The sequence below is a fragment of the Propithecus coquereli genome, unplaced genomic scaffold (assembly GCF_000956105.1).
Source record: "Propithecus coquereli isolate 6110/MARCELLA unplaced genomic scaffold, Pcoq_1.0 Scaffold35, whole genome shotgun sequence".
Classification (NCBI taxonomy): domain Eukaryota; kingdom Metazoa; phylum Chordata; class Mammalia; order Primates; family Indriidae; genus Propithecus; species Propithecus coquereli.
The window spans coordinates 4,897,870-4,911,035 of record NW_012149174.1 but is presented as its reverse complement, the minus strand read 5'-3'; the positions used below and the strand labels follow the sequence as shown (position 1 = coordinate 4,911,035).

Genomic DNA, 13,166 nt, shown 5'->3' with positions numbered 1-13,166 from the left:
TTTACTCATCTTTCCTCTCTATTTCTGTGAGCACATAAAAAAAAAAGAAAACTTCTTGACTCTTTTAAGGAAAAAGGGGCTACTCCTATTCTTCCAAAAACCCAAAGACAAACATCCTTAAAAAGTATTATTGGCTCTGTGTTCCCTATATGAATTAAAATAAGTAAATTCATTTTCAAGTCAATTAGTGAGAATACTGGGACTATTTTATGTTTTAAGCAAACTTGAAATTATGGGGTTATGGATGATATTAAAATAAGTAAATTCATTATCAAGTCAATTAGTGAGAATACTGGGACTATTTTATGTTTTAAGCAAACTTGAAATTATGGGGTTATGGATGATATTAATAGTTGCAATATTATTTCCATATTTTCTAGTATGCATAATATCAAGAAAATCTGGATTCTCACAGATAAGTGGTTTTGAATGAAAACTTTAAATAGCTCACCTTACATTCTGAGGATACTCTGCAGTTAAACTGATCCAGAAACTTGAACAAAAAAGTCAAAAGAATTACTGATTTCAAACCACCACTTGAATTCTTTACCATAAATGTAAAAGTTAAAACATAAAGCACCAAAATGTACAATATGCACTAAAACTAAAAGAACCATGATGGGACGTGCAGTCCATTCCTCTGACATTACAAAAGTGACTGTTTTACCCTTTCAGGAGCATGTACCAAGCAAATGTACCTGAGCCACACCTGGTGTTTTTAAAGCAAAACATCCACCTACTGTAGCAGTCCACTTACTATATAGTTTTACTTGAGCAGATGTAGACAGGCATGAATTTTTTAAAGACTAGAACACAATACCCTTTCTAATCACTGACACATTTACAAGAATATTCAAACATGTGCACACAGAGATGGGTGGGAGAAGCTTTATTTAGTCTAGTAACTGATTTATTAGTGGTAACAAATTATTGTCTTGGCATTCTCCAATGAATTTAATGTTGATGTCTATTTGTAGGTTACTTTGAAACACAAAAGTTCAAATCTATATTTTATAATATCTCTAAAGTACTTATAAAGAATCTATTATAAGAAATATAATTTCAAAACCACTGATAATGTACAAAGAAACCTAAAGCAGGAGGAGGCCAGGTTCTAGTTAGCTTAAAGCATATAATTCTTGATAAAATCAGGAATTATATTAAAAGAGTAGAACATCAGGGATGAAATAAAGTTTGAGACATCAGGAAAGTTCAACTGCCCTTCATTTTAAATTTTGGGATACTACAACTAGAGGGGAGAGAGGTTAGTTAAGACATGTTCAGGGCCAGGCAAGGTGGTTCACACCTGTTATCCTAGAACTCTAGGATGCTGAGGCGGGAGGATTGCTTGAGCCCAGGAGCTTGAGGTTGCAGTGAGCTATGATGACACCAGTACACTCTACCCAGGGCAACCAAGCGAGAGTCTGTCTCAAAAAAAAAAAAAAAAAAAAAGAGATTTTCAAGCTGGTTTGTGTTTTCTTTTTTCTTTTCTTTTTTTCTTCTTTTTTGGAGAGTTGGGTAATAAACTAGGTGACTTCCCATTTGATGCTCCCTAACGGAGTCTCAAGCTATCTGCCAATATGTATGACTTATGTGAAAGGTTAAGTCTAAATCAGACACTAAATCACAATTTCAAATTAAGACATTTCTGCTTGTTCATAGGACTTAAGAAATTACATATATATAACTGGCATTCAGTAAATATTTATAAACAATGAATGATTGAATGCTACATGGTTACAAATGTCAAGATTTCTGTTAATTGGTAAGGTAACAACATTGGCATCCATACATAAACCTATATGCCAAAATATATTTTTAAAACTAGAGTTATAAAATATAAAGAAAGAATATTACCTTATCTAACTTATACCATCTGAATAAAATTCTATTTTAGTGTTTTTTTAATTATTTGCCAAAAAATAAGAACACAATAATTAGGAAAATCAGATTTTCTATTACTACAAATGAAATGATCTTCAATTCTGTTCAAATTTGAGTTCATGTAAAAAGCATAACTTTTAAAGTGGTATTATCTTTTTTTTTTTTTTTGAGAGCATATTTGAGCTAAACAGAAAGCTAGTATTGATAAACATTTTTATTTGTTGAATTACAGTGCCTAAATGTATCCATGGCCCACAGAGGTGCAGTGAGTATTTTGGAGGGCAGAACAGATGGAAAAGTTTAGTGAACAGCATTTTATTTTTAAGATACATAATAACAGGCAAGTAGTCTCCAGATGTGGCCTTGTACTTTGTGCTCAGGTTAAGGATCTACAACTTAATACCCTCTTGGAAAACAAGAGACCTCTGTAGGAGACAAAGAAAGAAGGTGATTTAAAGGATTAGAGGACCTACAACTAAAGATTATCACAAAGGAACTGAGTGGGGGTTCTTTGATGTGCAAGAAAAGCACACATTGCAGAATTCTATTCACCACTTGGTACTAATAATCGTGGGGTGGAGGGCATGGATAGGGAGGGCAAGATAGCTATTATAAACAAAAGATAACTTAATTTAAAACTTTTAGAATATTGCCATTATTTCATTTTTCTTTGAAACAAAATTATCTTTAGCATAAATTAAGCATTTAAAATTCAGTCATGATTAAGCTAATGACTCATTAATATACATTTAGCCCAAAGATTTTAACCATGAATGAAATCCCTTGGTAAAATGAGATTAGTTCAATTCCATCATGTCTGTGGGCAGAGGATAAGCTAAACATGTTAGGTTTGGTTTTAATCTATTTTGAAAAGATTTTTTTTAATATTAAACCTGGCTAATTCGTTGTATTTAAAATTATAGGTTATAAACACTAAACCAGTTCTTGGCTTGTGCCCACAAATAGAAGCACTATGAGAATTTTAAAAATATTTTCACATATGTTTGCATTTTTTAGGTACAAATGAAATCCACTCCCTCAAAAACTGTTTTAAAAATTATACAACATAGGCTAGGCACAGTAGCTCATACTTGTAATCCTACAACTCTAGGAGGCTGAGGCAGGAGGATTGCTTGAGGCCAGGAGTTTGAGACTAGCCTGAGCAAGAATGAGACCCCTTCTCTACTGAAAAATAGAAAAATTAGCTGGGTATGGTGGCTTGTGCCTGTACTCCCAGCTCTACTGGAGGCTGAGGCAGGAGGATTGCTGCAGCCCAGGAGTTTGAGGTTGCTGTGAGCCATGATGATGCCACCGCACTCTAGCCCAGGCAACAGAGCAAGACTCTATCTCAAAAATAAACAAATAAACAAATGATACAATATAGAACATTTACATAGTCTGAGAAATATTTCTACTTGTATGTATTTAGTATCTTCAGTTACCTTTTTTTTAAGTTTGTATGAGTATTTCCTTATTTTCCTCCTTTAAGTCCTTCAGTATTTCTTACAAACTTACAGCATAAAGTCCTAACTGTTCACTTCCCGCCAGACTCACCTTTTCCTGAACTTCACAGTATTCCAAAGTAAGCACATTCCTTCTTATTTAGTTCAACAATGATGCTGAAAAGTAATTATCCTCTAAAAGTTATAATATTTCTGAATGCTCCCATTTAATTTTCATACTTCATCAGATAATTTCTTTCCTATCATTTCACCTTAGATAGACCTGAGGATATTGAAAGCGAAATTTGGTTACAAAATGTTCCATGAACCTTGTCAAACAATGGTGTCCTGTCAGACACAGTTCGTGTTTGACTTGTATGTACTTGCCCGACTTAACAAGTCATCCATACACGCTGCTGCCAGGACCTATATAGCTGCTGTCCTGGTAGTTTAAGAGAACAGACACAGAAAAATCAAAGAAGCTTGGGACTATCTGTGGGTTCCCAAGGAGAATAAATGGAGAGACTCTGAAAAATAAGTTGCTTAGCAGAGCTGAATCCAAGGGCAAGCTGATTCCCAAGCATCGCCTACCTGCCTATATAGTGGTCCCCAAGCCTCCAAAAATGTTTGTCTAGACTGTCCAAATCTTTAAAACCCTGAATATTGAATTTGAAATTTATTATTAAGCTTTTAATTGAATTAAGCTTTTTCTAATGGAAATATTTCTTTGGAATTCATTCACTCGACACGTGCTTTTTGAGGGTTTGCTGTGTGCTGAATACTAGGGCATTGAAAATATGGCAGTGAACAAAAAAGATAAACATTCTGATTTTAAGGAGCTTACATTCTATTGACACAGACTAAGTAAATAAGTGAGATCAGCCACAATAAATAGTGTGAATTAGTTTGAGAAGCCTGCTTTCTTCCTAAAATAAACCACCTTTTCTAAGAGGAATGGGGTAATGTGAGGAACATTTAGGAGGTTGGATAAACCCAGGTAAGATATGTAGTGAAGGAGCTTTGGGTAGCATGAGGTCACCAAAGGCCTGAAAAGAGACACTGAGAGAAGTGACAGGGCTAGAGAAATGGAAAAGAGAAGCTCTCAAAGACCAAGATCACCCATTCCATGATTTCTTTCTTTTTTTTTTTTTTTAACCAGATCTCACCTTGAGTACAAGCAAGGGAGATAAATTTTCCTTTCTTCTGCCTTCTTTTCTTGCCCCCAGAATCAAGAACTTAGGGTTAATACACAGTTGTCAAAATTTTAAATGTATATTCATTAAACAAAGCAGCCTTATATAGTGATTACTCTTTTGGATTCAGGCAGACCTGGATTCTAATCCTAGACTGTATTTTACTGGTTTTATAACCTTAGTCAAGTTACTAATACTTTTTGAGTTTCTGTATCACAAATGTATAAAATAAAAATACCTGCATTTGAAGTGTTAAGTGTTTGATACATGGGAGTTGATAAGTCACTGGTCTTATTATTATCAGCCTGGAGAACCTGACCACTACTTAACACACCGATTCTTTGGGGGTAAAAGTGACTTTCTAATTTAAAACTACTGACACTTTTTGGAATATTGCTTATTTGCAAATATGGGTGATGGCCCATATTTCTAAATCCCATATAGAGAGTTAAAATACTGTGCATTTCTAAAAGAAGAAACCCTAAATGAGAGGAAAAGACCAAAGATTTGTCAACATTCTTGCTCCATTAAAGTAATACAATTCTAAAAATTAAATTGAAGAAGTGAAAAAAGTAGAGAGCAAATAAGAGAACAAAATAAATTTAAACTTCATTGCTAAAAGGATCTTAATGTACCCAGGACATAATGTCAAAAGGAAAAAAGTGCTTAGCAGACAAGCTATATAGACAAAAACAGGAAGATAGGGGCTAGAGGAGAAAAATTCTGACAAAATTAGTAAGCAGAAGTAATCTTATAAACCAGCATTCATTTTAAATGAAATATATTAAACAACAATAGGAGATTTTTCAAGAATGCTTAAACCATATAAATCTAACACATCCCACTCCCCTTCTTAAAGTAGTTCTTTGAATTTAATGGCTGAAACATTGCTTTGTGTTTTCTAACCAATTACTGTATTAAATATAATTCTGATTCTAGTGAAGAGATGTGTAAATCTATAGTACTTCAATCCAATTCCTTTGGTTAAGGAGAAACTTCAAGGTTTACTATATGATCCACAAAAGCATGATTATACCTTTTAATTTGATTATTCTTTCTACTAAAATACACCTATTCCTTTTCATTAATTGATTATACTTTTTAAAGACTGAATGGCATCAGGGGAAGCTGCTTGGTCAGGAGAGCAGATAATTTGAGATTTATCTCCTAAATTTCAAAAACAAGAGTTTGAGGCATGATTACCTCCCTCAAGGAACTTATTACCATGTTGGAGAGACAAAATCGACCTTCATCCCTACACTTCTCTCCATTCCCATTGTTCTTCAGACCACCCTCCTGCCTTGCCAAGATTCCCTTACCAGCCTTTCTAACTCATTTTGATATAGTTGAGTAAGTTGACCAAAACATTTTAAGAAGAAAGGAAATATTTCAAAATGATTATTATTTCTTGGATTAAATGTCAGGATTCTTAAAAGGAATAAAATGCTGAAATGTAATGTTTAAAAGCAAACTTTGTAAAATATCTGCTTGTCTATACTGATAACCTGTGATAAATATTAATATCAAAAGCATAGTCCTTTCTGATCACTGTTCATGTTTTCAGCAGATATTTATTGTGTGCCTATATGTGCTCAGCACTGGAGGTTAAGAGGAGAAACACCTTCGGGGCATTTAACTACCTGTGAAATCCTTGGAAAATACAAACTTTTTATTCAGTGATTCGGAACTAAATATTTTCAGAAGCGAAATCTACATAATGATATCTGCTGGTCAACTGACATTTGTTGGAACTCTTGGTTACTGTAGATTGATTTGGAGGCAAACTTTTTATGTTGGAGAACAGAGTGACTAATTCTCAGTACTGCTCTATGGAAGCGAGCAGAAAATAGTACTCTTTGAAGAATTTAGGTCAGTCTTTATAGAGACCATAAAGGAATCTTGACATTTAATGGCTTGAAGGTTCTCAGTAAATCACTAAATTAGAACACAAGTTAAAATCATTTTTCTTTTCGTGTAAGGCAACATTAAAATAATAGGTGGCAACTTTCTGGGGGAAAAAGAATCCTAATTGAAGCTTTCTATACAATTTCAGATTTCAATATATCTGAAATGTTTCTTCAATAAATATTTAGCAAGCACTAAGTATCAGACACTATTATAGGTATGCAGTTTGCTGGTTTAACGTCCATTATTTTGACCACTTTTGGGTCAGGTGAATGCCTGCTTTTCCTTTGCCTCTCATTAGATAGAAAGATAAGCATTCCCCATTTTGCAAATGTCATAATTTTAATGCCACACAAAAAGATTATGCCCTACTAGACAACTAAAAGTATGTATTCCTTCAGAAATAATTTTAGAACCAGAGTCATCATTTTTCACGTACTTCCCTCATTATCTAACTAGGTTTTATAGCTCACAATTCCATACATCAAGTGCATTTATATTTCCAAGTTATTCATGTACAACCAGTTTATCCTGGAGGGTCATCATATTGCATCATATTGCTCCAAATTGGATGATTTACTGGGTTTGTTTCATTTCGTTTTGTATTTGTTTATGGCTGAGTCTAAGTGGGCATCTGATTATACTGTTTTGGGAAGTTTTTTTTGTTTTCTTTGTTTTTGTTTTTTTCTTGTGGCTGTGCTCAATGGAAGAGAGCTTGGAAGCCTCTGGAGGCTTTTCTTCTATATTAACATTAACCCAAAATTGCTTCTCTTGATCAGTAAAAAAATACTTCAGGTGCTTTAGCTATTTTTTAAAAGCAGTGTATGAGAACATACAACATTTATCTTATTTATCCAGAGGAGATAAATAAAAAGTAACCTTTTTAAACTACCGCTTTTAAAATATGATAATTGAAGAACTAAAAGAGTAACTTAGTCTGCCGAGACATTGTAACCTCACTCCTAAGACTGAAACTTATTTTCATTTATGAGTCCTGGTTCTGTGTCTATCACTGTTTATTGGCTTGAATTCCCCTTGCTTCTTTCTGTCAGAATGTTCCAACTTTTTTTGTTTTTTAACCTGATCATGTAACCTTTTTAAAACAGAAGGGAAAACATGCAAAAGGAGATCTAATTTAGGAATTGATTTTTTAAAAAAAAAAGTTAATAGAGCTATGTAAGGAACTAGTATTGACACAGGACTTGAGAGATGTGAGTTCTGGATCCAGCAATGTCAGTTATTTATGTTCCTTTATAACCTACATTTTCCCAAGTTCCTCATCAGATTTCAGAGATAGAAATTCTCTCTTTTATAACCCAGGGAAGTTTTGAGGGAATATTAGACATTTTAAAGCCTTCAAATATACTTGAAAAAAAAGACAATTCAGAGATAGGCTACCAAGGCTTATTATCTGTATAGGAGAGTGATATTTATAGTTTTTACATAGCTTACCAAAAATAAATTTCACATTGAAAATAGGCCATGGTCCCGTCCCCGTGATTGTTCCTGCATTCTGCGGCCAATTTAGCGTTGTTTGGGCATTATCGGAAAGGAAGAAGGGAAATTTCAATAGTATATAAAATTTAAAGAGAACTTGATTGCTCTGGTGCTGTCAGGGTCAGGTCTGTCTCGAGCTTGCTTGCTGTTTGGCTCAGCGGCGGGGAGGGGAGGCAGATTTGCCTTTCCCTGAAGCCCGAGGGCTCGCGCTGTACCTTCCAGACACAGTGCACGCTCCGCTCCAGGCCTGCGAGCCCATTTCGGACCTGAGACTTAGCTCTTGCTGGGGAGCTCGGCCCTGGAGCTTGTGTTTCGCCCGGCCGCGTCAGACCGCCCGCCGCCCAGCTCGGGTCCGCGCCGAGGGGGTGGAGCTCTGCGGCGCCCCGGGCCCGGATTGGCGCGCGCGGCCGCAGGGCGGTGGAGTGACGGGCGTGGGGCGGGGCCGCGCGGCTTGTTTGTCGGCGCCGCCCCGCCCCCCGCCGTCCGCGCAGACTGAGGTGCTGCAGCCCGGAGCCGCGGCCGGCTACCCAGCGCTCGCCTGCTCCGCGCGTCCGCCGCTGTCCCCGCGCCGACATGCGCCTGGCCACCGCCGCGAACGAGGCGTACGCGGCCTCGCTGGCCGTCTCGGAGCTGCTGGGCTGCAAGCAGTGCGGCGGGGGCCACGGTCCGGACGAGGTACCTGGGCTAGGGGGGCCGGGCGAGCGGGCGGGTGGTCACCCGACCGAACTGCCTGTACCACACAGAGGTCACGTCGCCCCCCGACAGTCGCACTCAAATAGCACCGAAGACGCTCCCCAGGGAGGCCGGCGTCCCGGTGGGGGCGTCTGGCCCTCCCGCGCCCCGCAGGTGAAGGGCGGCCTGAGGTGGGTGGGGAGATCTTTTCTACCCTGAGTCGACCCCGGGCGAAAAATGCTCAGCTGGGAGAGACTGCTGCCTCGGTCATTTAAATGGAAGTCTCCAAAACATAACGTCTTCTGTACAAGTCTCCACAAGTCAGAACCCAACACAGCTCTGGTCTCACGGTAAAACAGCCTGTGGATTTTTCCCCCCTCGGCGTCTTGTCTTGTCAAAACAGGCTGTTTAGCGCTCCCTCACCCCCTTTGCCTCCTCAAAAGAAGGAAAAGAAAAAAAATACATTTGAGTCATTTAAAAGATGGTGTTGCCTAGAGTAAGTATGTTCTGCAAGCTCTATGATGTTATGCAGAGCCTTTAACTCTTGTTTATTAAACTATCCCTTTTGTGTCTGAATTGGCCTTCAGAAACAGGTAACATTTTGTATTTTTTCTAAGAGGTTGCAAATAGGACACCATTTGAAAGTTACTAACGTAACCTTAGCTAAAATTTGAACCTTTACAAGATCTTGATTAAAAAGATGACAAGGGAGAAATGCTAATTAAAATTTGGATTGAAATCAGATTGTTGTATTGCCTTAGTTCAAGAAATCGAAATATGAATTAGTTTCTCTGCAGCTTTGCCCACTAAAATGACTCAGGTGTAGTAATTATATTTTTGTAAGTGGGGCCTATGTTATCAGTATACTATATATATTTATATAAACTTAAATGAAGACACTTTCTCATAAAAGTTGTAGGACACTGATTTTTTTTTTTTTTTGAGATTTTAACATTTGTGGATACATTACAGACTCTGTTTTACAGATAATAGGACAGCCTTTAAAAATCTCTTAATAATGTTGCTTTGGAAACTTTACCAAAGAGAAAACAGTGTGAAAGTGTTAAATTAGCATTTACAGTTTCTGTTTGCAGGCTATAATAGATCTTTTCTCATTTTGAGTAGAAGTGAGCCCCAATCATCTTGCCTGAATAGATCTGTTATTTCTGGTGGTGTTTGTGTGCAGAATCTTGGTTCTTGCCCAGATCTAGAATTTCTAAAGATAGCCATGTAAACTAGAAGATAAAGAGATACATTTTAACTTGCACATTGTTACAGTGCCTATGGGAATGTGTTTAGGAAACCAGAAAGCTTTGTGTCGTCCTATTTCATTTTTAATGCATCCAACATGTGGGAAGATAAATTAGGAAGGAGTGCTTTACAGGGAAACTATTCACTTTACAAAAAAATAGTACAATTCTTTCAAATAGCAAGCTTTCATAATACTTTTAAACACTTTCCAGGAATGGAACTCCTAAGCAAAGTGTAGGGCACACACGTGGCCTAAAGTCAGCCTCAACAAATGTATTACTTTGAAGTAAGGTTTTTTTTTTCTAAAATATAGTTCACAGAAGAACCCCCCCCCCAAAAAAATTACTGTAAGTTTTAATATTTCTGAATTCCCTAGTAGCATTAATGACTATTTTAAAAGAAGTATTAGGACATTTTGTTATAATGGGGGTATTTCTTTGTAAAAGTTCTAGATCTCTTCATTTCTGTTTGAAGTTTTTTAATGTTAAAAGGCCAGCACCCAGCGCCCAGCAGTGAATTTTCCCAGAGAAGGGAGAATGGAATGGGAACTTTCACTTTTTATACAATAAATCTTTATCTTGTTGAAATGTGTTTCAAAAAGCATGTACTGGTTTTGTAATTCTTTAAAAAAATAAAATTGCCAGCAACGTTATGATTGTCAGTAATATGCTAAAACATCTAAACAAGTTTTGTAAAAAATGCACCAAGTGTAGTGAGAAAAATAATTCGAATGATTTGCATATTTTTACTTTTCAACTAATTTTGTAGGTGGATGACACCATAAGCCAACAAATGCTTGATTTTGCATTTGTGGCAAATCATTCATTTTTTCACTTAAGGTTATTGATATAGATTCATAAATGTATCTTTAACAAATTTGAAACATCTGATTAGAACAGTACTTTACACAAACATTGATTCATACAGTGATACAATATACACAGTCTTACTGTGGTCCTAATGTCAACATTCCCTAACAATTTGCACTCTGAAAATTAATGTGTTAATATTATACACTGAGGAAACATATTATATCAGATGTGAAGCAGTATTGTGATGACGGACGCTGTTGCTGCTATCTCTTTCAAAGATGGTTATTAGGATTGCTGAGGGGAGAGGACTATTAGTTCTCATATTAGTTTTTCCAGCCACACCTTCACAGAGAGCCTGTGAGATTTGTGCCGTGATTAGCATCTACATCTGCTTTTCAACAGGGCCATTTGTTCTTGGCAGTTCTGCCTCCTAGAATCTGGATTGCCCAAAATTTGTTCAAAGTCTGTAATTCAGTTTCTTACCGCTGTAGATGAAGGAATAATTGAAGTACCCTAAATAGGAAGTTATGAAATATATTTAGTTTGGCTTATGATCACCCCATTGAACACCTGCAGTGCCTTTTTTGGTCACCACCTGCTAGAAAATAGTTGTAACTAATTTGTCATGTGACTAAAAAGTGTTTCAAAAGTGAATTTTCCAGAAAACTAAAGCTTTTAACCTTTTAGAAACCAAGAATACGATTGTATAATAACAGTGATGTCTAAAAGGATCTCCAAGGTATCAAGAACTCTTAAAGAGGCTCAAAAGAGTAATAATTAAAAATACCAGCTGTAGAACCAGACTTCCTGGACTCAATCCCCATATCTACCGCTCAGTATTGACTCTGAGTTTCAATACCTGGGTTTAAATTCCAGGGCTTTCATCAATTATTTATCTGTTCAAAATGGAGATGATAATAGTACCTGCCTCATAGACTGATCTAAGGAATAATCTAAGACACTGACTTTTTCATGGATATTGTACAACACCAGATATTCTTTATAAACTTTAATATCATAGGTACATAACATGCTCTTTGTTTACAGGGAATAAAACTTAAAACAGTGCTCAGTTCATAAATACTTTGTGTTAGCTGTTGCTGCTGCTGCTTTTGTTATTATTTATTTTCATTCCCTCTAGATTGCTTTTTTCATGTTTATATCAGCTAAGAAACAAGCAGAAAACTAAAAGGCAATTTGGTTCCCAGTTATCATTAATGTTAGGGTGCCAGCCACAGTCTAGAAACCCCACCTGACCTGTCCTACTCTGCTACTATTGAAAAATGAGATAGCCAAATCTGTTAGACCTTATACCTAAAATAAGACTAGAGTCTGTCATAAAGGGTGTGTGTGTGTGTAATTTGTAAAATATTCTATAGTTTATAATGTGAGGTAGTTGGGATTGGTGGTGTTATTTTATTATTATCCCTATTTTATAGATTAGAACCCTTACTTAAACTTAAAGATTAAATGCTTTGTTGGCAGTTGTAAACTTACTATAAACAGCAGGATCCTGATTTGAACCCAGACCTCTGAATCTGCTGTGCTTTTTTCCCCATACCATACTTGATGTGTGGGGAAAATTGTTTTAACAACGTTATTCCATTTTTGTGCTATACTTTGGGTTTTTTTTCCAAGATGAGGACCCCTCATAAAAGTACCAGTGATAACAGGTCCCATTGGGTGTTTTAAATGTGATTGTCACCTGTTTACTTTTCCCAGAAGTTAATTTGTGTGCAATGGGAGGCTGAATGGAGTTGATGATCCACTTCCTGCCAATATCTGAACTAGGATACATTGGAATGCAATCTCAGAGCTCATCAGAAACACCCCAGTTAGCCCTTTGTCTTCTGTTAGGCATGAGATTAAGTAGAAAAGATCATGTCATGTTCTTGTATCCCTGTCATGTCCATAATCTGTTAGCTAAGAGGGAGAACAAAGTACATCTTTTGGGTCTAGCCTCCAAATATAGGAGAACAAATTTGATTTTAGAACAGCAGTAACTATGTTTCTCATTATATCAGTCTTGATCAACCCTTTCTGTTTGGGAAAGAATTGACTTTTTTTTGTAAATCCATCTGTCACCCCACACACACCCCCTTTCTCTTCCTCTCAGTTTTTTCTTTCTCTCTTTTCTCCCTCTACCCCCTTTCTGCTTTTATGGAATTGCACAAACATCTCACAACCTCTTCAGCTTAGTTGGAAATTGACTCTGATAATCCAAGTGAGAGCCCAGTAAAATTCTATTTTACCTAAAACTAGACTTAGGTAAAATAATAAAATGGGAGTCTTGAATATCAGACTCCTTTCCAAGTCCTATCTTCAGTTTTCCCATTTTTCTGTCCCCCGCTCTCTGGTACCTCATCAAGGAATGAGTGTGATCTCAACACTAAGAGATATTGTGTAATGAGTCTCTAATCCATTCCAAAGAATGTTTGCTTTTTCTTAACATTCTATTTTTAAATAGTTTTTCACTCTAAAAGAATATATTTCTTTCTTTTTTTTTTTTT

The 13,166-nt window shown here is 36.5% G+C and overlaps 2 protein-coding genes across 4 annotated transcripts in view; one reads left to right on the top strand and one right to left on the bottom strand.

The window, feature by feature from the left end:
* The window catches only part of LOC105815865 (glycine cleavage system H protein, mitochondrial-like), a 17,007-nt gene extending 8,827 nt beyond the window's left edge, over nucleotides 1–8,180 (bottom strand). Inside the window, 1 exon segment of the mRNA XM_012651124.1 lies at nucleotides 8,105–8,180. Coding sequence (XP_012506578.1) covers nucleotides 8,105–8,180 — 76 coding nt within the window.
* The window catches only part of SESN1 (sestrin 1), a 99,164-nt gene that overhangs the window by 67,799 nt on the left and 18,199 nt on the right, over nucleotides 1–13,166 (top strand). Inside the window, exon 1 of one of the 3 annotated variants that reach the window (XM_012651221.1) lies at nucleotides 8,406–8,596. The exons of 1 other annotated variant lie outside the window; for it this stretch is intronic. In XM_012651221.1, the coding sequence (XP_012506675.1) occupies nucleotides 8,495–8,596 (102 nt within the window). In that variant the 5' untranslated portion in view covers nucleotides 8,406–8,494. Of the gene's footprint in view, nucleotides 1–8,405; nucleotides 8,597–8,946; nucleotides 9,187–13,166 lie in introns of those variants that run through there. One more of the 3 variants, XM_012651222.1, reaches the window with a different exon arrangement.